Below are 25,485 nucleotides of genomic sequence, written 5' to 3' on the forward strand. Positions count from 1 at the left end.
TGATTGAAAATGAATATTTCAGTTATATTATTTTATTCCGACTATTATATAATAGAAATTATATTATCATCTTAAATTTCTGTTGAAATCAACTATTTTAATAATAATAATAATAAAAATCAATTGTAAAGTATACTGTTCAGTTAGATTAACATAATATATCGGAAACGTTAATTTCGGGGTATATTATTTTTTAGTATTAATTTGTTTTTTAATACAATGTTTATTTGACTCTGCAGCTATATACAAACTGTGTAACGAACAAATTATGCAAAATTACGAATTTGAATTAATTAGGAAGCTGTCCTAAATAAACTAACCTTATGTTACAAATGTTGTAAATATTTATTTCCAATAATTTTATTCGTTGAATAATATCATATAATATGAAATTTCCAAGCCTTCATTTATTATAGACAAATACTATAATGGTGTAATCTATAAAATATTTTTAGTGACATTTTAATATATTATATGAGCATTTAATTGATTATATTTAGATAAAGTTGCATACCACCAATTTGTTTTGAAAACCGTTTAACTACTTGTATAGATTTAGATTCAATATGTTACGTAAATATTAACGGACTTTTGCCGAGGAAAGGTTGTTAGGATATTATGCCTGGTTAATTAACGCCTGTCAAATATGTATCTATGATCGTTTCACTACAAGTTGTTACTACTAAAGTGTGTAGTTAGTATCTACTTAATTAATTTTAGAGTTTATGTTAACACCTCTTTAAACCATTAACAACAATAAAAACCGTTATTATATTTTATGTATATGTACATAAAATTATAATAATAAAAAGTAGGTATCTACATACAGGTACAATACTGAGACTAAGGGCACTCGTCTTACTTTGCTCACATCAATGCAGGCCAGCATTAATGTATTATACCATTATGTTTTATTTCAGAACGATAATAAACCATCGCGTTTGCGTTCATAAAACAGTTCTCAGCGGAACTTGGTTTACACGAAAATAATCAAGCGTTATTTTTTTATTAACCATAGTGTGTAGTAATTTTTACTCTTTTCATACTTTATTAATGAATTCTTCATACCTACTACTGAAAAATGGTGTTATTTCTAAGAATACAATACAATGTGTTGAATTTTAAATTTCTAAATAAATAATTAGGTTAATGATAACTACATTAGAAATATATATTCGGAAAAATTACATACTCACGTTGTTCTTTCAGAACCTAAAGGCTAAAATTAAATTTATTCATATCATTAATGAATACAAATTTATTTATTTAGTTATTTAATATCCGATTAAAACAATTTTATAAATTGTATTAGTTAGAATTCTAATGGTTTTATATCAATTAAATATTAAATTATCCAAATGTGTGTTTAAATTTAAGAATAAACTTCGGAATTTTGACAAAGAGAAAGTTTTTGCTTATTTTTTTTTTTACATAAAGAGAGAGAAATAGAAACTATGTGTTTGATCAGGATAACACTATGCACTTCACAGTAGGTTTAAAAAATATTTTTTTTCCGGAAAGATTCAAAAGGAGAAAAACTCGTTAGTCTCAATTATATGGTCTGTCAAACTTTCCGTAGGTTTATAATAAAGTAATATAAATTAAAAGTTGTATGCTATTGTTAAAAAAAGTATTGTATATTTTAAATTTAAACATAATTGTACAAAATAATATCAAGTGCTCAAGTACAAGTGTATAATATAATAATCGTATTCTCGTTCACTTCTACCTATTCACTAGTGAGAATACATTAAGTACAGCGCACATTGAAATAGCTAATTAAGTAATTTCATATATTATTTAATTATTAATGAAAATGAACCAAAATTACTATCATAATACAATTTAACATTTAGTTGACTATATGAGAAATTAGAAATGTGTTATCAACGCGCAGCAAACTTTCTACTTTAATTTTTTCTGGATTCTAGAATATAATTTTCTAATAATAATTATGATCTATAATTTTGTTATCTGAAATCTGATTACAAATTACGCAGTGTTATATATTAGATTAAAATTGATGCAGTATATAATGTACATTTTAAAAATTATATTCAAAGCAAACAAATTTTGGGAAAGTATTTAATAAACGTAAAAAATAAAAAATGTATCTAATAAAACAATGGGTAATGAAAATAATAATATGCGTTTAAATAATAAAAAAAAAACTTATGATCATTGTAAAACGTTTTGTGATATTGGCTTTTGAGTTTTGTCAATTTCAGATTTACCACGAAATATCATTAAGGATATTGAATGTTTAGACAACATATTGTTTTTGCGTATAGAAATAAAAATGACTAAACAATTGAGAAACTATTTTTTTTTTCATATATATTATATATATAAAGATAATTTTATTGACTTTGTAATGATTTTTTATACTTAGTCAGTGTGTCACAGATGCAAAATGTAGGTATTTTATATGGATGGTTTAGTGGGTTTTCATAATAATAGATATTATTAGCACACGTACATTTTATATACATATACTGTTTTAAAAAGTCAACAAAGTTGATCATTTTAAATAGTCAAAAAATATTTTTATTAAGGTCAAGACTATTAAAACTAAATTTAAAATATTTTAAAACTTACTGTTTCCTTCGAATTCGCACCGGCGTACATTGAATAATTTTAATGAAACAAAATCTAACGTAATATTTATTTTTAACTCTTTTTATGTTACCTATTTAAAATTAATTGATTGCTATAATTTTATTTTGCTCAGTCTTTAATGCAGCATCATTGTATGGGAATAATATAATCTATATAATAATATATCAGCTATAATAAACATTAAATTGAATCATTGTAAGTTTTAATAAAATTATACTTAAATAATTTAAGTTTTCGGGAACAATCTAAGAGTTGTTGTATTTACAGTTGTTTAAAAAGAAAACATCCAAATATTAACGTCAATATGTTATTAAAATATATATATATATATATATATATATATATATATATAACAATAATTGTTTATTAGTTTTATTTATTTTTTAGAAAATGTAAAAATATTCAGTAGTGTTTAAAGTACCAACCTAAAGATATGTTTTATTTTGAACAGGAACTAAAAATATGTGGTCGAAATTAAATATACGTAATATTTTTATTATATTTAAATAATCATGTATATTATTATTTACAAAACAAAGCTGTCTTAAATTGTAAGCATTACATGTATACAGGTTTATATTATATTATTAACAAAAACTATAAATATTTATATTGAATTAAAAAGTAAAAACAAATAATAAATAAATCTACCGTACAATATAAATAATTGGAAGGATGAAGTGGCGCATTGGAGGACATGAATTATTAACAAAACAATACGTTTATTCCTTCTTGAACAACTCGTGAATAGTTAACGCGAAATATTCATTGAACAACAATAACTTTATTATACGTACATATTATTATATATTATATTATAAACATAGTACAAAACAAATATATATATATTTTATCTTCGTTGATATTTTTTCTGTGATCGCAAATCGATCTAATGGTTTACATTTATTTCAATTCAGTTTTTTTAAAAAAGTAAAAAGTCCCCTTTCAAGATATAAAAAGATGTGACTTTTTTTATTTTGTCTTTTTTTTTGTTTTACATAAAATATGACTAGTTTTGAATACGGTCAAAGGACTGAAAACTATTCAGATACAAATTGGTCAATCGTAACTAACTTGAGTTTGCAATAAAATAGTAGATAAAACTACTAGATCTTGTTGTGATTTTAAGGACTTTTTTTTCTTTTAAATTTCATTAATGTCAGACAAAAAGGGAAGGTATGTTCTACGCTTTCGCGGAGGAAATAAAATATGGATAAATAATTGTATCCAGCGTAGTTCAATCGGAATCTATCTGATATCCTCGTGTTTGTATACAGTAGTACATATATATTTTGCAGTCCACATAATAATGTATACCGATTTAATCAATTCAACTAAAGCAAACATTTGCATGTTACAAATAAACTGCAATGCATTATACAACGGAATCCTATATACATATATATATATTATTTTAAACCATAAAAATCACATGTAAAATGTCAACCAACCATGTAGTACGGGATGCAATCATTACTCTGGTATAACGAGTTTTTTTTTAATATTAATGAATGCGTTTATTTGAAAAAAAGGACCATGGACCGTAAAATTTACCCTTTCTTCAAGGGTATGTATCTTTGAAATAAAATGATTTTATTAATCATTTTATATTAATATTATTTTAAGTTTAAAAATCAGAAACAAAATTGATTTTATTATTATTATTATTATTATTAATTAAAATATTTTATTATAATTATTATCTAAGCAGAGTTCAGGAAATTCCAATTTTCTTTTTATTATTCGTTCGGTACATAAAATCACATTAAGATTATTCAAATTAACTGACATTTTATTGAAATATAATATTGCAATATTCTTGTAACGTTATTTTGACTGACAGTAATAAACGATGATAGTCGGCTTCATATTACCTAATACATTCTTATAAGTATAGATAATAGTTATGACATAGTAATAATACTTAACTTATAAGAACATATACATTCTGATATCTGAAAATTCGTAATATTCGGTGCGTTTTCTTCGTATACGCACCGGGAATACCGTTTAAATTGCATACAAACCCGAATGGTAATTTCGCGAATTCACTAAGTGACTATAGTTACAGTGATGACGTTAAATATGTTACGGAGGGTTCTCTGCGAGCTTCTATCCTGCGATTGGGCGGCAAACAAAACGAAAACCTTTACGAGTTTGTCACGGTGTGACGGACGGTATAGCTATAGTATACGCGTTCCGTCGGTATACCGTGGTTGCGGTAGGACAGTACCTACACAAGAGTCTCGGTATGGATTATGGTTCGCCGAGTGTGTACCGTGCGTGTTTTACGATCGGAAATATGACGACGTGACTTCTGCCGTATACGCGTGCGCGTGTGTGTTAATGGTCGGAGATAAAGGTGGAAAAATATGTTTAGATTAGGGAAATAGCTCACATTTTATCGGGTCGTGGTATATGGTCACACCCGTATGCAAACACAACGCCATTACTCCGCCCCCCACCATACGCGCAGGGAGCGCCGAGACGAGTGGGGTCAACCCTTCTTTTGCCAAAAACGATCCGGTTCGCGGGCGGGCTGACTGCGACAAGAATAAAACTGAGTGATAATAATTTTTTTTTCGACGTCTGTGCTCTCCCACAACAGGCGTAATTTTTCAACGGCAGAGGAAGAATCAGTGCGGCGGACGAGGCATCGTTTAAAAATGTATTAGAAAATGATTTACCCGAATCTATCGTCTATATATACATATATACTATATTCACACACACGATCCTACCGTCGCACACGGAGACACACGGGCGCCGTCATCAATCCGAGTTGCGCACCGCTGGTTGTGCGTCCCGAGGGGGGAAGTTTTTTTTTTTGTGGGGGGGGAGGGGCGGATTGAATTCAATAATATAATAAATATACACTATACATATTGCCGGTCGAAAAATGAACATACACTTTACGAGTAGAACGGTAAAAAAAAAGAAAAACGACCATGGGAATCCCGTTTTTGCCCGCCCCGACGGAGACCGACTACGTCACTGACGCCGACGACGCGGCGCAAACGACGGCGGAAAACGCGCGATGGTACAATAATATTATACGGTGTGCGCAGCGAGTTGTTGTACGCGCGTCGTCCGTTCAGTAGACGTTGCACCAGACGGTGGCCAGGTAGAACACGGCCAGCGAACGGGCCAGGCAGACGATCAGGTGCGACGTCTTGGCCGCCGTGTTGCCGGTGCCGCTGCCGCTCAGCGCGCTCGCCTTGCACCGCAAGTCCTCCGGGTAGATGTCGGCCACGGGCACGCGGGCCCCGCCGTTTCTGGGGTCGGCGCACGTGGCCCGCCGGGCCGTCCACTGCGCCAGTTGCGTCTCGGCCATGCCCAGCGTGTGCACTTGCACCGCCTCCCGGAGCCACCGGCGTAGCCACTGGCCCAGCCACAGCAGTCCGCAGTCGCACTGCAACGGGTTGTCGTCCAGGTACAGACCGCCTGCGAATCAGAGGAGCAAACGCCGCGATGTCAGTTTAAAATAATATTATGCACAGTGATTTATTTATTTTTTTTAGAGTTTTCACGGGTTTCGGGTCGTGTTTGGCCCACAATTAAGCCAGGCCGGTACCGGTTTCGATATGTCTGATGTGGTTCAAGACATCCGTCCTATAGTAAATATTATAATATATATATATATATATATACAGGTATCAAGTCAAAATATACTAAACAATTCAATTTAGGTACAATAAGCAGTGGCGTATATAGAGGGGAGGTTTGGTGGTTAACCCCTCCTAAAATGTATGTTTGGTACGGGCATTGAGATTTTGATTGTATAATTAATTGGAATTTAAGAATGCAAATTTTTTTTTAACCTCCCCTGAAATTAATTTCAATATACGCCATTGACTATAAAGTGTTTATTTCATGACAAAACCCGAAATGCCGTTTACACCGACTTACAGGAGTATGTTGTCAAAACAATTATTCAAAATTGTTGTACATTATATTTATTTTACCTATATACTAATATTATATTTTACTTTTTGAATTTAAATAGATGTTTGAAAGTATAGTTTTTTTTTATCAGATTATCTTAAAAATATACCGTGAAAACGCAGGCCTGCGGTGAATGGTGGTATTGGTCAGATGAGTGAATTTAATCAGAACCTGATGACAGCGAGTGCTAATCGACTAAAATGTATTTAGAACGTTATCAAAACGCTATTGCTTTTTTTCATAAGCATATTAAATTATATATTTTGTTAAATTGATTTCTATCTGTGATTCATCATTCATCAACAAGTTGTAAAATCCGTCCATTGTATATGTTGATGTTCGTGTTTCTAAATTTATTACCGTAGTGCCGACAAAAGTTTGTTTTAACCTCGTGCTGTTAGTTTTTAACGAGTTAGAATTTTTCTTCAAAACTCATAATTATTTTCTTGCAAATAACGATCTATATCCTATAATTATTTGTTTGCCTGATAAGTTTACGTATTACACTATACTAAATAAGTGCGATTTTATGGCGAAAATTGTGTAATTGATTTTGATGAAGGAACTATAAATAAACACGATGTATATTAAACAACTCGTTTGATACCACTTAGTTAACAGTTTTTAATACACGTTAATTGGTATTGAATTGTTCAACTTTTAAATTTTTCAACAATTCCGTGTTATAAACAAATACTATTTAGTTTCTCTGCATATTATAATTATCACAGGTGTTTTGAACCTTCGAGTTTGAAAATAAACAATAAAAATGTATAGAACTACATATAATCAGTATACTATTAAAAATAACGAATAGTACCTATTTTTAGTTAGTTTTGAATAACATATACAATAATAACATAATTATTATACGATGTTTATTGATTTAACTAATATTTAACGTAGATGTAAACATTTAAACGGAAGACGTAAGGGAAAACTTGAAAACAATAAGTAGTACGTACCTACCATATTATTTTATTTCCGTTCAAATCTCTATTGCTATTTAAATAACAGATGTAAGAATTTAGTTTTCTGAATTTATAGTTAAATATCTGTCGTTAAAATGTTTAATTAATTTACATAGGAATGAATTTCTTGATGAATATTTTCATTATGTAGATGAATATATAATACAATCGCTATTATTCGTCGGTATTTTTATGAGGTATTAATATTTGTTTGCCATAACAAGTACGATAAAAAATTTAATTACTCGCTAATTATGAATTCAAATAAACTAAAATTATTTAAAAACCAAATATATTTTTCGTTCCAAAAAACAACTAACAGAGTATAGACATATTAAAACATAACATATTTACCAGTATAATATAAATTGTATAAGCCTATACTAATATGCTTATTTATTTGTTTTTGTTATCGTAAGAGTTATTAAAAATTAATAACACATAATAAAGAAAAAAAAATGTCCCTGATCATAATTCTATTTAGATTGTAGAATTGTTTTATAAATACATTTTTGTTTTAATAGAAAGTACATTGTACATAAAACAAAAATATAGGTGTGGAAATAGTATTATAATTATTTAATATAGTTATTATTTATTTATTTTTATTAACGATTGTTATTGTTCATAATACGAATCAAAAGTACCTTTATAATCGCAAAAACACACTAATGTACTGTTTAAACTGTTTGAAAGAGATTATTTGTACATACGTTAGTAAAATGTAGAATATTTAAGATGTAAGTATACAACACGAATAAAATTATTATTGTATCATATATACAATTTTTATTTTTATTTAGGATATTATATATCTTGAATCCTGTTTGATTAATAACATATTTTTTATTTTTTCTTTCTATGTACCATGAAGAATAATAACTGAGGCAGTTAATTCGTTTTGATTTTAGCGAAATAAACTGGTACAATAGAGTTTAATCTTAAACAATAAAAATCCTAGAGAATTTGCCATTTGACAACAGTTTATTATTATTGTAAATTTGTAACTTAATATTTTCGCATTTGTTGGTCAAATAAATAAAAGTTAACTTTATTTGGAATATCAATATTCAAACGAAATATACTAATAATTGAATCGATATACATTATAATATTATATTCTACTGATAATACGTGATATATTGTATGCAATATACATAATTTGTATGAAAACGTAACCCTTTACCATTAGCATGGAGTCCATTAATTAGTGAACTTGTATGACGTATGAAACGGATTTGTATTGACACTCTGACGGACAGTTTAGTGAGTTTTTTTCCTGTCTAAAGTAAATAAAGGTTCAAGGTTTGAGAATACCATTGCAATTATCTGTCAATCAAAGCGTAAGAGATATTTTTCTGACAAGTATATGATTTTTCACTTATCAAAATGTTTAGTTTAATGTTAATAAATTAAAATTGCTTTGAGTGATGGTTAAAATTATAGGGTTTAAAAATGAAATGTATTTATTATACTATTTGAATACGTAAACCACCAATGACCTTCATATTATGTACATTTTTTCACACAAATATTGTCAAATTATTTAAAAGTTATATTTTGTAAATGAATAGGTACATAAAAAACTATTTTTTATGTATTTTTCGTGAAAATTTTACAAAAAAGAATTATTATTATTATTTTTAATTATTGTATATTATAAAAAACTCGTTATATATGATTTTTAAGGATAAGATAATTGATCAAATTCTGAAAAGTTTATTTTTAATGCTATTTAATTTGTAAGCATATTAAATTGTATGCATTGTATAAACTTCAAAAATTATTATTTTTCTATACATCTATAATACGAATTTGTTTGTTTAATTTATACGTCTTAATAACTAAAAACTTTATCATAAAAATAAAAATAATGTCTAGTTAAAATTTAAATTAATATTTAACTTTGAATTTTTCAAAAATACTTATTTGACTTATGGTTTATTTTGATTATTTTATTGTTTTAAATATACTAGTTTCTTCTCTATCGTAGAATTTTTATCATAGCATCGTCAGATAAGCTCAAGACCTAACAGGAACATTGATATAAAATACAATTTTATCTGTAGACTTTTTTTTTTTTTGATAGTCTTCATTAATAAGAGCAATAAAAATAATGGTAGACGTTTTAAGTTCAAGAAACATTGATGTTACTAACTTATTTTGAAAGCTTTCAAATAATGACCGTGCTTTGGTGGGAAATGTTTCCAACTACACACGTCTTTCGTGTGTTATATTACTGAATCAAACTATTGCCCATTATTTCAACTTGTTTTTGTTGTTGTTTTTTTCTTTTTTAATAAGTTTTTCTAAAATAATTTACACTATAAAAGTTGATATAAAAATAAATATGATAAAAAAAAAACGCTTATATATTTTTAAAAATAACTGAAAAAAAGGTACTTGAAATATTAGCTGGTCTACGTGTATTATAGCCTTTACATTATAATTTTTAATGACGCTTCTTTAGAATCATGTCGTCATGTATAATTCGAGTTGTATGCATCCCAAAACTAATTATAATATTTTGTTATAATTTGAATTTTAAAAAAAATATGCATAAATAAGATAAAATCCAAAGAATGAAAAAAAAAGTATTTTTAATTTATTTTTTATCCAGTTATATAATGTTACATATATTTTTTCGTACAGTCTAAGATTTAATTGGTTATCTTTCAAGTAGGTATTTCACTAGTATTATATTAATTTTGGCTTATATCGAATATTTTTTTGTGTATTGGTACTTTTTTTGAAAATAATTAAGACGCCTACGAGTAATTAAAATGTATGTAGATAGTTGTATAATACTGTAATGTAAATCAGGCGCAATTTCATCTTAAGTTTATAAAATTACATTATAGTCTTCGTACATTTGAAATCAATTTCCCCAGCTTTTAAAATAATGATAACCATGTTATTTAAATTTATTGCCCTATATTAATTTATAGCGTAGTTGTACGGCACAACATTTAGTGGATGTGTTTCTCGTCTACTCAAACGTCTCCCAGCGTGTAAATACAATCTCAATAGAGTAAGTTTAGAAAGTTTTGGTAACACTATTGATAAAGATTTCCTCATGTGTCAATAAATAAAAACGATCATGTTTTTAAAATAAATTGAATATATTGACTCATGGTGTCGATTGAAAATCTTTTAAGCATCTATAATAAATGTAATAAATTATTAAATCAAAATAAATGTTGTTTTATAATTATTCATGATTTTTTTCTGAGTTTAATTTAATTATAAATTTGTTTTTAAGGTTTTATATGAAGAAAATTAATTTTTTTTTCATTTATGATTATTTATTAAGTATATATGTTGTTATAGCTGTGTACTAAAATTAATCTAAGAACAACAAATCATGAATAATCATAAATTATTATATTTAAACTTAAATTATAATATGACATTTAAAATGGTATAAATAAATACAAATTTATCTACTATTTGTTTACTAAGAACAATAATTAAAATATGATACATACTGTATAAATTACATTATTAAAGAAAAGTAATAGTTATCGATGTCTTAAAAATTAATAATAAATTGTAAAAGAGTAGATCTATTCAAATATTTATTATATTTATTTATTAACTAATAGAATATAAGTGAATTTTTATTATAGCTCAATTACTAGTTACTAAAATACAGGGGTCACCAAATGGTGGCCCGCGATCAAATTTTATCCGGCCCACAGACAAAGAATAATTGATATAATATATTACGACAACATTATAATATGTACCAAGAATTTTGATAGCCTTCGAAAAAATTTCAAATTCCTAATGTGGTCCTTAAAAAATATTAATTGGTGACCCCTGTTATTATAATATATTAAGTATTGGGAAATTAAAATTAGTTTATATAAATGACTATTATAACTTATACATTTATTCTTGTTATAATTTAATTTCTGATTCCAATGGTATTTAATATTCATGGAAGATAACAATTTTTAGTGCTTAGGTAAGTAAAAATATTAATAATTTAAGTTTAGAAATTCAGTGGACCATTGTTTTTAAAACAGTAAGCTATATGTAAATAAAATAAAACAAAATAAATTGAATAGCGCTAATTTTAGGTTCACTCGTAATAGAAAAAAAGCTACAACGACGAGTGGCTTATGTTTTTAAGATTTATGTATTGGTTTATTTTTAGCTGTTAAAAGCTCGTGCAATAAAACTGTCACAATTGAAATGTCTAGTAAAATATACATTTAACCTTTACCTCAATAATGATGAACAAGTTTGTCCCCTTAATCATACGTTACACTGGTACGATTATAATGAAAATTGTGATTGTTATCGGGCATGTGTCATTTGACCCACCTCTAGTCATCATCGTTGTACATAAATTATTAACAGTAAGGAATGAATATTGTAATATCTACTATTTTGATACTATATTTTTTTTTTACATCGATAACATAACACTCGCACAATATATTCTCAGTACTATGTGTTTAACAATAACGTGTTGAAGACATATTTTTAACTTGTCATTTCGACAATTCTTTGTGGTTATGAGTGAGTGTGTGTGTGTTTACTTATATCGACCAAACGAAAAGTAAAAATACGTACACGTGTATAGAGAAATGAGAGAAGAAGGAGCGACCAAAAAGAAAATCGTGGTGCGACAAAAAGTCGCGCGTTGGATGCCACGGAGGGTGGAAAATATATCCTACCCGACACAGATGTGCTTTAATAAAACCCCTATTCCTCATTCGCCCCAATGCCACCACATACTCATTCTTTTCAAGCGGCACTTCGTCAGCACTTCAGTTCACAGTAGCAAACACAGCCATTCTGGAGGAGAAACAAAAAAAAATAAAATAATAAAAATAAAAATAAATAAATAAATGTGAAAAAAAATACAACACAAACTTCCGCACACTAGCACTCTTGTCAGCCTAAATACTCGAAGTGCTTGATACTTTTTTTCCTCTCTTAATTTTTTTTATTCCTGCAGATACACACACACACACACACACACACATAACAAATACCATTATGTTTACATGGCACGAACAATGACCGGTCGGCAAATAAACCACGTGTGACATTGTTTAAATTTATATACATATTTTATTATAATTCTATGGTCACCCAATTTGCTCGAATCTCATGTTTTCTTTGTATTCCTGTCTTCTTTTATATTCCTTTTTACACTCGTCAACCCAACACAAACGTATATAAGCTGTGTTTTTTTTTTTTAATGAACTCATTATGTGGCTAGGAAACAAAACCATAAATGTAAATTAGAGTATAAATTTACCCGAATGTGAAACTAAATCATTACCTAAAGTGTAGAATGTAAATCACGAATCAGTGTATACATATACCTAATAGGTGAAAAAATAAAACTGTCAGCTTATAAAAGAGAAACTAATCTAATACATTTTGAAGTACAACCAATGAAAAAGATTAAATGTTTACATTTTAAAAATACTATTTATTTTTCAATGCTTTTTAAAATTAAAATATTTGTTAAAATTATTTTTTCTATTATAATAGATACATTTAATAATAAAAATGTGCAAATTAACTTTACAAAATTATATTTTAATATTTACTGGATTTTATAAATTTAATGTTATTTAATAATTATTCGTTTGTAAAAAAAAAAAACGTGGAATATGACATATCTAACAAACAAATTATTGTATGAATAGGTTACATTTTTTTACTATGTTTGTCATAAATAAATATATATGAGCTTTAGAATACATTTATTATACAGTATAATATGTAGGAAATATAATTTATATACCTTGCATAAAACGACGAAATATAAAATAAATTTTTAGTATTTCATTCGTTAAAATTAATAATCATATATTATTAATACTTTGTTACGTAGCACACGTATGATATTTTAGATACAAGCAATATTAGTCGATTTTTAAAATAGATCAGTTGGTAATGAAAAGTGTCTACTGGACCCAATCTTTCAAAAGCTATGTAATAAGCTTATAGGTAAAATAAATGTATAATCTATAATGTATATGATATGTAATATATTATTATAATATTTTATAAAGTTTTATGTACATTATACTTAAAAAGGTAAATAGTTTATGTCTTATACAGGTTAATAATTCGTTTAAATGAGATTTTGTACAGATATATATTATAATATGAAATCAATGAAAAATATTTAATTGAGAAAATACTTGCCTTTCAATATATTTGTACCAGAGTTTTCCCATGTAGTGTAATTGGAATATATGGTCAATGGATTGAGCGATGTAAGCTTGTTACCGGTTAAATCTAATGCTAGTTTTGGTACACCAACCAGTGGCAGCAACAAATCGGCAGGCAAATCTTCAATTGCAGTGTACCGAATGCTGATTGTTAATCGTTCGCCAACCCCGCGCTCCAGACCTGAGAATATCTGTTGGTCAACGTATTTTAACTTCGATCCAGTGATGGCCACCGATTCTAATTTGGGACCGCAGGTATCGACTATTGGTCCAAATAGTTTAGAACCTTTTACGTGAACCGATAGTCTGCGGATTGACTTAACAGCAGCGCATACGATTTGTCCTAGATTGGGTCGCCAATCAGTGGCTAATGACCGGAGTGTGGACAATTTGGATAGTGATCCCACATCAAAACGATCTAAATAATCGAGTCGTTGGACTCGTAAATGTTGCAAACGGGATAAACCCGAAAAACTTGTTTTGGTTATTGTCTGAAACAGAAACATAAAAATAACATATAATTGAGAGAAAAAAAACTTTTTTCCAATTAATAACAATGCTTAAAAATGCAATTATAGGATGTCCATAAAGAGCTTAAAATAATTAATAAAAAAAAATTACTTTTATAGGATTTGAAGATAGATCCAATGTTTTCAACGATGGTATTAATGGCCAAACATGTGATGGAGAAGAAGTTAATTTATTGTCATTTAGGAACAATGTTTTGAGCCGGGACAACATTTCCATTGAAGATTTGGATATTTTTTCTAATTTATTTTTTGACAGTCGAAGTGAAATTAAACTAGGAAGTGGTAATGGTGGCGTTTCGATTAGTCCAGTATCTTCCAGGTTTAAGTGCCTAACGTTTTGTACATAGTGGAAAAGTTCTTTGAAATTTGCTCTGAGGCTATTTGAAGACAAATCTAATGAAATAAGATTGCTGAGTCCAACAAAAGTGTTATCCGGAATTATTGTCAACTTGTTATTTGCCAAACTTAAATTTGCTAACTTGGGTACATCAAAAAACGTCGTCCCATCAACATGATCTATTCGATTTCCAGCCAATAAAAGATGTCTTAGGGTTGCACCCGTTTTCAATAATACCCCAGCCGGTACTGCGAGTAATTCATTATTGGATAGATCAATATATTCTAATGGCGTTCCTGATAATACATCCCAACTTAATGAGCTTAGTCGATTTCGGGCTAGAGATAATACTCTAAGTTTTGGTAATGTTGCAAATTGTTCAGATGATAATTGTTGTATTTTGTTACCAGATAAATAAAGTATTTGCAAAGAAGTTAAATTACAAAAAGCTTTTGATGCTATTGATGTCATACCATTTTCGGTTATTGAAAGTACTTCCAAGTTCGTTAAATTTACAAACTCGGAGTTATATATTTTGGTTATTTGGTTATGATCTAAATATAGGTTTCTGAGTGAGCTAGATATGAAATATAATAGTTTAAATGGCAAATCTTGTAAACTATTATGACTTAAGTCTAATATTTTTATATGAATGGGTGTTACAGAATCGTCAATCGGTGTTTTCTCAATACAATTGTTGGATACGTTTAAAAATAATGGTGTTTTTGAATTTGTACAATTTACAAATGACGTCATTCTCAGTTCTTTTAACTGATTTCCTTGCAAATCAAGACGTTTAAAATTTGGCAAACCGTCAAATGCCGATGGTTGAATGTATTCAATTTGGTTAAATGATAAGTCAATATTGAGTAGTCTTGGAAGTTCTTTAAAGGAATGTGACATAACTTCAATAATTTTGTTCCTAGATATAGTAATTGTCTGTATTTGCTGTAGATTAGAAAACGTGTTTGGCTCTAAGGACATCAAATAATTTTGATTCAGTCTTACTTCACGAAGATCAGTTTGATTAGGTGAGCTAAATGTCCCGGGAGCCAATACAGATATTCTATTGGATTCTAAGTTTAGATATTGAAGACTATCTAGCGAATACAATGCATTAAATGGCACAGATGAAATATCGTTATTATCGAGCACTAACCACAACAAAGACTTGAGATGTCTAAGTATTTTAACTGGAAAATTATCATAGTAAACACCGAAACTAATTTCTAAGCTTTCCAACGATGTAGCCAAATCCAGGAATACATCGGCATCTACGTAATGAATATTATTAAAAGATAAACTTAATTCCCGAAGAGCGTTTGTGTTTTTGAAAGGTCTTCCGATCAGTTCTTTCAACTTGTTGTTCATCAGCAACAATGTGTCAAGGTGCATTGCCCATTCTCCAAAATCGTTTTCTTTTATTTCTCTAATACAGTTATATCCTAAATTTAAATGTGATAGTTTAGTGCAGTTCGACAATGCATTGCTAGGAATTTCCGTAAGGAGATTGCCAGATAGTGAAAGTGACCTTAAGCTTGATGACACACCTGTGAAATCTGCTGAGTCAAGTTTATTGAGATCATTTGACGATAAATACAAAAATTTTAAATTTTTTAGTGTTCTTATTGCTGTAGGTATTATTCCTAAATTATTATGTTCTAAGTCCAAATACTCTAGTATTCTTTCAAGGCCTTCAAATGTTTTGTGATTTAAATGTTTCAACTTGTTGTATGATAGATACATTCGAACTGACCGCAATCCATCAAATGCATTAGCATCCAGGGACTCTAAACGGTTCATATCCAAGTGTAAATTTCGTACTTCCGAACGACCGCCAAACATTCGACCTGACCAACTCTCTAATCGGTTCATGCCGAAATCTAAAACATCTAGCTTAACAAATCTATTTGGCATTATTTTTGTCATATTTTCTATATAATTGTCTCGAATGTATAATCTGTTTAACGCAGTTCCAGTTTCTAGTAGTGACAACGGAAACTCTTGTAGAAAGTTATTAGATATACTCAACGTTTCAAGCGTTGGTGGAGTTCTAATATTAGATGGAATAGACGTGATCAAATTGTTGTCTAAATTTAGTGTAGATAAAGTTCGTAATTTTGAAAAGTGTTCTGGAAATGATATCAAATCATTTTCGCCGATAAACAAATGTTGAAGTGTATCTTGCAAATGATTCCAGTGCGTTTCTACTACTTCTATGTTATTTCTGTAATGTACAAGATATTAGCGTAATTAATTTAATTATTTGTTCAATTGTGTACGTATTTAATATTATATGGTAACAGAAATATAATAATCACCCATGTAAATTAAGCCAATCCAAATTTTTTATGTTGAAAAATGATTTAAGTGGCACTTTATCCAACTGGTTATAGCTGAGATCTAGAGCTCTTAGAACTGATCCGGATGACCTGTAATAATAAAAAATACAAATATTACCAAACATAATATATGAGTGTATTTTTTATAATTAACAAAATAATGATCATATTAAGACAATATTATTAATTATAAGGTATGAATTACAACAGACTAACAAAAACAAAAATTCAAGGGAAAAATAATTATAAACATCAATCTTGCTGATTTTCAATAGTTGTAATGAACAATATCAGCTATAAGCCTATAAACGGACTTTAAATACCTTATATCAAAATTAAAAATTAAAAACTATATAATAAAATATAAATTAGATTTCGATTCGTTTATGCGACAAAAAAATTGTTATATTATTGATTTATGTCATTTACGAGAACATAATTTGATCAGTTCAATAATGATCAATAATAATTTAGATTATAAATCTAATAACAAGCAGAAACTTGATTACTGACCTAGTGACTAGTATAATAATTTAAATATAAGTACCCAATATCACTAATATTTTAGTTTTTTAACTGATTAACGTATAAAATATACGTTAAAAAATCTTAATAAACATAACCCTGTAAACTGTGTGGCGTCGAAAAAGCTGAGAAATAGTCAAATATGGTAAAAGATTTTTACGCACCATATACCTCTAAAAATCTTTAAGTAGAACTAACCCACTCCCCTATGTTACTGATCTTACATCAATTATAAATAATTCCATGAGAAAAATAAATTAATTGTTGTATTAAATGTCTTTGTTGATTTAAATTGTATGTAAAATATTTATATTTAAAAAAAATTATGTTCTAGTTTCCAAATTTAATATTGGTATAATTTTAAAGAAAAGTAAATCATTTATTAGCATACAGCACACAATAAGATAAAATATTATGTAATTTTTAAATAGTATAACACATTAAAATTTTAGATGAATAATAAAATTCAGAATATAGAAAACCGGTGAAGTTGCACTGCTGTATTGTAGATGTTGAATGTAAAGTCACAATATGTAATTTAGACTTTAGTAGATCACAATGAAAATGCATTAAATTTGAATTCAATAAAAATGTATTGGATACAAAAAATGAAATTCTTTATTTTGAAGGGTATTTTATCTTGCTTATATATATTTATATTGCTATTAGTAATTTATTTTTCTTTTAGTTATAGGGTAGCATGAACTAAATTTTTCCAAAAACTACGCTTTTATTAAATATGTAGTTATATTATTTCATATTTTTATGTTACGTTCTTAGTTGTTCTTAACTTATAAGTCATTAAAAACGTGTGTAGAACGATGTGAAAAGCTATATGGTATTTGAGATATTTTTTTTATTGAAGTATGAACAACTTATAAGAAACATTAAGTTGTCAAGCTTTTTTATTCAAAAACAAACTTTTTATTATACATAAATAAAAAAATAAAAATAGTTTAGTAAGTTTTAGTAATAATAGTAATATAACTAAATACTAAAATATCCTTAGAAATTGAGGTTGATATACATTCTCCACTCAGAATCATTTTTCGTGTGCAATAATTTATGATTTAATTAAAATTTAATACATCCGTAAAAGTAACTTACTCATTTTCGTCAAAAAAAAAAGTTTTAATTTTAATTTGAAAATATACTTAAAACAAAAATAATCATATATTAATATCAATACTTAAAATAATAATAATATAAAAATAATTTCAATTTTAATTTTATAATTATTTGAATATCAATGATGATTCCAATTGCAAAGTATAAAAACAAAACAATTATATAATTTTTACAGTTTTAATATTCAATAACATTGAAAACATTTTTTTGTATTTAAATTAATTTTTGCATCCTTAATTATTTTAAAAATACAATACAGACGTTTTGAACGTTGGTTAAGTGTCTTGTTTTAGTCATAATAGGGTACCTGATGTTATCATAATACTTCTAAGGCATATCAGAATAAAACAATGCATTTGTCTTGTCTCTGATTGTTGTGCAGACAATGGCACTACATCAACTCAAAATGTTAATGAAATTATAATACCTATTAATAATCTTATGCAAAGCATCTAATAAAGTAATATGTTAAGAGGACGCTTCACTCGCATGTGTTGTTTCCGTCTTACATGCATACAACATATAAAATTTGCGTTCAGTATAGAACACATTATGTACTGTTAGCTTTAATATTAGAAACAATTTATCTATCATCAAATTTAGATGTTATAATATTATTAGTATCGTAACCTCGATTTTTATTCGATATTTTAATTTTTAGCAAGATACAAGGATGAAAAAATTACAAATTGAAAATTCGCATATCTATAGCCCTATAGGCAATAAATTAAAAATTAAAGTATCGAAAAAAATGTCAATGCTACGATAAATTTTCTGACCTTCAATTTTTTTAATAAGTAAGTTAACACAGATATTAAAGTTAACAATATATGTAATTATGTGTTTTATTGAACGCAAATTTGCTATGTTGTATGCATATAAGACGGATACAAATGATATAATATAATATGCTTGAGTAATGTCTTCTTAATAATAATATCATTTCTTATTTACAGAAATTTAGATGTTGTAATGTCAAATTACGTGTATATATGAGATGCGTTTTAAGTAAAATTGTATTAATTAAATAGTAATACATATTAATTATTAATTTATAAATTTAATTGAGAATAGTAACGGAATATGCAGAAAATTATAGATAAAAAATATGTGTGGATATGAATATAATAGATGAAATTAGTACTGATATTATCAAAAAACTTGAAACCATTTTGTTTGAAAACTCAAATGATGGTTAAGTTTCTAACACAGTATTTACGACAGCCTTGTTATTAAAAATTGTTTAAAGTTTTTATTTATAAAATAAGTATCAATAATCAAAGGTAATAACTTCAAAATCAATGATTAAAATGGTTAGAATTAATCATGATACTTGCAATTAAAACTATATAACGTTTAATGTTATTAAGACTAATTGTAATGCATAAGACGAATGACAACAGATTGTAGAACTACAGTTAAGTTAGGCAAACGTGAATCGTTTAATATGCCATAATATTATCATTTTGTGCAGAAATGCTAATAAGTTCATAAGTGACTTAACTTTACAAAATGTTTAATGTATAATCTCTATATTTGGGGTTTAAATTAACATTAAAATATTATGTTCATATTAAATTAGATTCTGAGCCCAGCGATGAATGTATTATTATTACAACGATGTGTGTGCTTTTTAATTTTTAATTTTTGTATCAGAAGTCACATTTTATATGAGAAAAAATGCTCCTATCATCGACGACTTCGGGGGAGGTTTCTGGTAGAAAATTGAATCTAGTTTGTACTTTGTTGGATCAAAAGTAGTAATGTATTAGTACTTTTAAAATAATCTAGAAAAACAAAGAAAAAAGGGGAAAAGTAGATAACCACTCATCTGTACAGTTGGTGTTGAAAGTACCTCGTTATTGAGTAAGTTAGTGTATTATATGTTTTAAATTTGAATTTAATGATAAAACATTACATAGGTTCGAAAAAAAGGTTTAAAGTGAAAACCAAACGTCATATTATTTATTATGACGCATTTATATTGCTATTAAAGTAATCTATTTTACTATTAGTAATAGGGCAACTTAAATTAATTTTTGACGAAAATATTACATTTGAAAAAATCATTGTGGATATAAAATATACGTACGTAAACGTTTTAAATCTACAAAAATAATATTTTTAAAATACTTACAACAAAATAACTTAAGTTGTTATTCGTCGACTCCGACGTTCAACTATCTAATTTTTAATATAAATGTATTCAAATTTAAACTTTAAATGTCCAAAAAATAATTGCGAATATTATATTAAATATTCAAACTGTGGATGTAAAAATTGATTAAATATTTTTAAATACAAAATAATTTGCAATTTAACGACGAATTTTGTCAAAATTTGAATTTAAAATGCTTATAAAAAAAAGTTATGCTATTGTATCTTAAATACTTTTAATTAGCTATAGTAACAACTTTAGATAAACTTTATATTAAAGTTTCAAGCTATTTGACAAAATGAAAGTTTTTTTTATTGATATTTACCTTAAACAAAATACTAAAAAGACGACAATTTAAAATGTTTATGTATTTTTTTTGTTTTTAAATTACGTCGTTTATCGTATACAATGATGATAAATCATTGAATTCAAATTTAACACATCCATTACAGTACCTTACTCGACACTTACTGTATAGCACAGTAGTACCCACTTAGCCGCTTATTAACATAATTAATTTGAATAGAACAATAAAGATAATAATAATATAATGTCATGGGAATTAAATAGAACGTAGATTTTAGCTTCAACTTAAATAATTAAATTTAACATTTTATTTCTATTTCTATTATAGGTATCACTGTACCAGTATATCGGAAGTATATATTATTAAAATTCTCAATAAATCTTTAATAGTTAATTTTATATGTAATCAATCTGGTTATAAATATTAAATGTTTATATTATATAATCATAATATAATATATTTACATTATATGGTTAATGGTTATATAAGTTATTATATTTCAATATTTAATAGTTTAAACTTACGCAAAGGCCCTTTCAGAAATTATTCCAATTCTGTTGCTCATTAAGCGTAGCGATTCAATGTGTGTTCCTTGTAATATATCATTGTCAACTGTCTCGATCTCAGATGACATTACATCCATATGACTTATTCGAGTACCAGTTGCTACTTCTATAAAAAAAACAAATTTATCCACAACAATTAAATTTAAAAATGATAATATTATATTATAAGTGTTTTATAATTTAAATTGTCAACGTTTAACAAGCTTCTATTTAACGAATGGAACCATAACATTTTCACTTGAAAACGGTTCTATCTAACGAAAAATATTTCCATTTAACGAATTAATTTTGTGTTACTTCTGTTCGACAAATATAAAAACTATTATTATTTATAAAGTAAATACTCATCAAGAGTAGTATTTGTATAAGGCTATATATTTTTTTTTATTTATTTCATTCTATTTATTTAAAATCAAATACTATAAGACATACGTATTTTACATTTTTACTGGAAATTATATTGAGTATTAGGGTAACTATAATAAGTTTTTACTTAATTTTTGGATTGGATATGTATTTATAGTTACCTGGGATTGTGTACAAAGGAACTGCAACACATGCAATGTGCATTCTTAATGCTTCGTCTGTTTTGCATGTACACATACTGTTGAATAAACAAGGCGTCGCTGCCACTGTCGTGAGCGTGATAACCAGGAATGGAAAACATAATTTCATCTGAAAAATAAAATCATCGATTAATGGTAAATATGTTATTTCAAGCTTTCAACACGTGTAATAAATTATAATATTAAAAAAAATGTACTGTTTATGGTAATGTTATGGTAAGGTATTGGTACATAATAATATATGTTATGCATACCAAAGCCACCAATAATCTAATTAATTGATTTTTATTTATGCAGGTTAAAAATGTCATTATTATATCCAACACAATGGCCTGAACACAATTGGTAGCTGATTTTATACAATATAATCATTTTTATATTATAGTGGTCCTCATTATCACCGCTTACATGTTACTAAATTATATTATTCATCTCACTGTATTAAATTATATAATAATAAGAAGTTACGTCGATATAAGGTTTACATTATTCTGTATTACCTAATACAGCAATAGTACCTACTACGTTTGCCTATAGCATTTGAGTTCTAATACAAAGCGTTTTACCATAAATAAACCTGTTCATCTGTAGTATGACTGCGATTTTATAATTAACTATAGTTATTAACTTGTTTTTAGAATCAAACTTAAAGGGGAAAACTGTAAAGATTAGGATTAGACTATTGGCAATTTTAAAGGCATGGCAAGTGGTCCAGTGTATTCGAATTTTAAATTATTAAAGTAGTTTACGTTTAGTTTAAATATTTAAATAAAGAAATGTGGATAGTTTTTTAAATTTATATTTTTGTTTTATACACCAAAGAAATGATACGACAATTTGTTATACTTAACAGTAAACTTGGAGCAGCTCAGTTCTATGGTTTTAAGGGTGACAAAAGTCTAAATAACAGGCAACTACCCGTGTCTGAATACGTTGAGATTAAAGTTACAGCTTTATTCAAATTTCAAATATATATATTTATTTTATATTCACATTGGTATTGTCATTATGGGCAATCACACACAAATTGTAGAGAAGAATTGTACTCATGTCACGCCAACACCATAGCTATGAATACAAATGACATTTGGTTACAGTTATACAGGATGATTTACTAAGAATACATACGCCATTCTATTTAATATTATATATAGAATTTTCAAGTTTACTCAGACCTCATTATTAAATACTATTATAATTAGTATGCCATACGTAATGTATGATGTAATTTTTTTTCAGATGAGAACCGCTCTTTCTTATCATAAACAGTTAATTAGATGATTTTTTTGAAAACGTCGATGAAGAAATTAAAATCTAAACAAGTTAAACGTAAATAAAAACAATATATATGATAATAGTCTTCGATAATAGATTAAGATATGTGCTCAATTTTTAAATATCAATATTACCTAAAACAATTTAAAATGTACAAGAAGTTTGTATTATCGCAGTAATTGCACCTTCAATGACATAGAGATCTTATAGTTTTAACTTTTATAACATATGGTCTCTAAATAAATTTAATACAATATTTGAATAAATGCATTTTAAAATGATAAAAGAACGACGAGTACGAGTGTCAGCAAAATTAGTACCAAAATTGTTAACGGAGGAGCAAATGGAACATCGCATTGAAGTGTGTTTAGAACTAAAAAATCGGGTTTTTAATGATCCAAATTTTATTAAATCAATTATTACGGGTGATGAAACAAGGGTATATGGATATGATCCCGAAATCAAAGTGCAATCATCGCAATGGAAGACCGCAAATTCACCTAGTCCAAAAAAATGTCGTCAGGTCCGATCAGACATCAAAGCAATGCTCATTGTTTTTTTTTTGATTTTTTTGGTTTAGTTCATTATGAGTTTGTACCTACGGGTCAGACAAAAAAATCAAGTGTTCTATAAACAAGTATTAGAAAGATTAAGAGAGAAAAAACGCCGTAAAAGACCAGAAGTGTGGAAATAAAAGTCATGGTTTTTGCACCATGACAATGCACCAGCGCATTCAGCACTTTCCATACGTGAATTTTCGGCATTTATTAATATACCACCATATTCACCTGACTTAGCTCCGTGGGATTTTTTTTTGTTTCCGAGATTAAAAAGTACCCTCAAAGGCCATAGATTCGAAGACGTTGACGAAACTATTCATAACGCGACACAAGAGCTAAAGGCTATAACTATGGAGGAAATTCAAAGGTGTTTCAAAAAGTGACAAGACTGTTGGGAGTATTGTATTAAAGCTAAATGACACTATTTTGAAGGTGATCCATTTAAATAGTTTGTAAGTTTTAAATATAATTTGTAATAAATTTTGTCTGGGTATTTATTGAACACACCTCGTATGCTTTGTAAATCACTGTATATACACGTAGTGGACAAGACTCAACAATATATTGTTAAAGTATTTAAAGCTGACGGTAGATACACCATTAGACACGACCGGAGATTAGGTGTATGCAATATCGTTGTTTGTTGCCGGAAGGCGGAAACATTCCAAAGCTTGCTTATTCACCCTAACCAAAAGTTGTATGAATAAAAATCTATCGTTCTTCCCCTTATGTTTATTGCTTATAATCATATATCTATTCATGTGACGTGGCGTTTTTCATTAAAATAACTTCATAGGTGATACTCGCGGATAAGTGTAAAGGATAAAATACTAAAATCCATGTCAAAGAATTAGTGAACTGTCCAATCGGGCAGTTAATAAGATACACACAATAAGACAATAATATGCATTATTATTGTAGTACCATCGAAAATATTAAGCTTAATGGAAGGTAAAAGTTCATTTTTTTATAAGATACCTTTTGTTGTATTACGCCTATAATACTATATATTCTATCATATTACGATATTCATAATACAAATCAAAACCACATAGAAACTATTAGTGTAAAATGAGTGTATTATGAAGGTATTTTGTAGTTATCCATAAAAAGAGAAATATACAACAATTATTAACAAGATAACCTACACAGTGTGAAAATTGGGTTTTTTTTACTATAATAATTATGAGAGATAATTTATGGGAAATAAATATTATTCTGGGCACTAAAGCTTAATGGATAATTATCACGCAGATTAATTCTGATAGCCTAGCCACCCAGGAAGTGATTATATCATGTTATTATAAAAAGAAGTCTGCGAGAAAACCATATTTTCAATTGTATTTTTTTACTGAGTCCTAAATATCTAGGTGCCTATATAGTTGACGGTTTTATCTTTATGACTTCAATATCCTTTGTTGAAATAATAATTACATCACTTAACATATTT

The 25,485-nt window shown here is 27.5% G+C and overlaps 1 protein-coding gene across 3 annotated transcripts in view; it reads right to left on the bottom strand.

Moving 5' to 3' along the window:
* Positions 1-4,305: 4,305 nt before the first annotated feature.
* The window catches only part of LOC113559041 (chaoptin), a 101,739-nt gene continuing 80,559 nt past the window's right edge, over positions 4,306-25,485 (bottom strand). For all 3 annotated transcript variants that reach the window (XM_026964642.1, XM_026964641.1, XM_026964639.1), the window contains 6 exons: positions 22,162-22,309; positions 21,593-21,740; positions 16,930-17,040; positions 14,363-16,835; positions 13,716-14,232; positions 4,306-6,063 (listed from right to left, as the gene is read on the bottom strand). In XM_026964642.1, the coding sequence (XP_026820443.1) occupies positions 5,714-6,063; positions 13,716-14,232; positions 14,363-16,835; positions 16,930-17,040; positions 21,593-21,740; positions 22,162-22,309 (3,747 nt within the window). In that variant the 3' untranslated portion in view covers positions 4,306-5,713. The remainder of the gene's footprint in view (positions 6,064-13,715; positions 14,233-14,362; positions 16,836-16,929; positions 17,041-21,592; positions 21,741-22,161; positions 22,310-25,485) is intronic.

Source organism: Rhopalosiphum maidis, chromosome 4, assembly GCF_003676215.2.
Source record: "Rhopalosiphum maidis isolate BTI-1 chromosome 4, ASM367621v3, whole genome shotgun sequence".
NCBI classification, from domain to species: Eukaryota; Metazoa; Arthropoda; class Insecta; order Hemiptera; family Aphididae; genus Rhopalosiphum; species Rhopalosiphum maidis.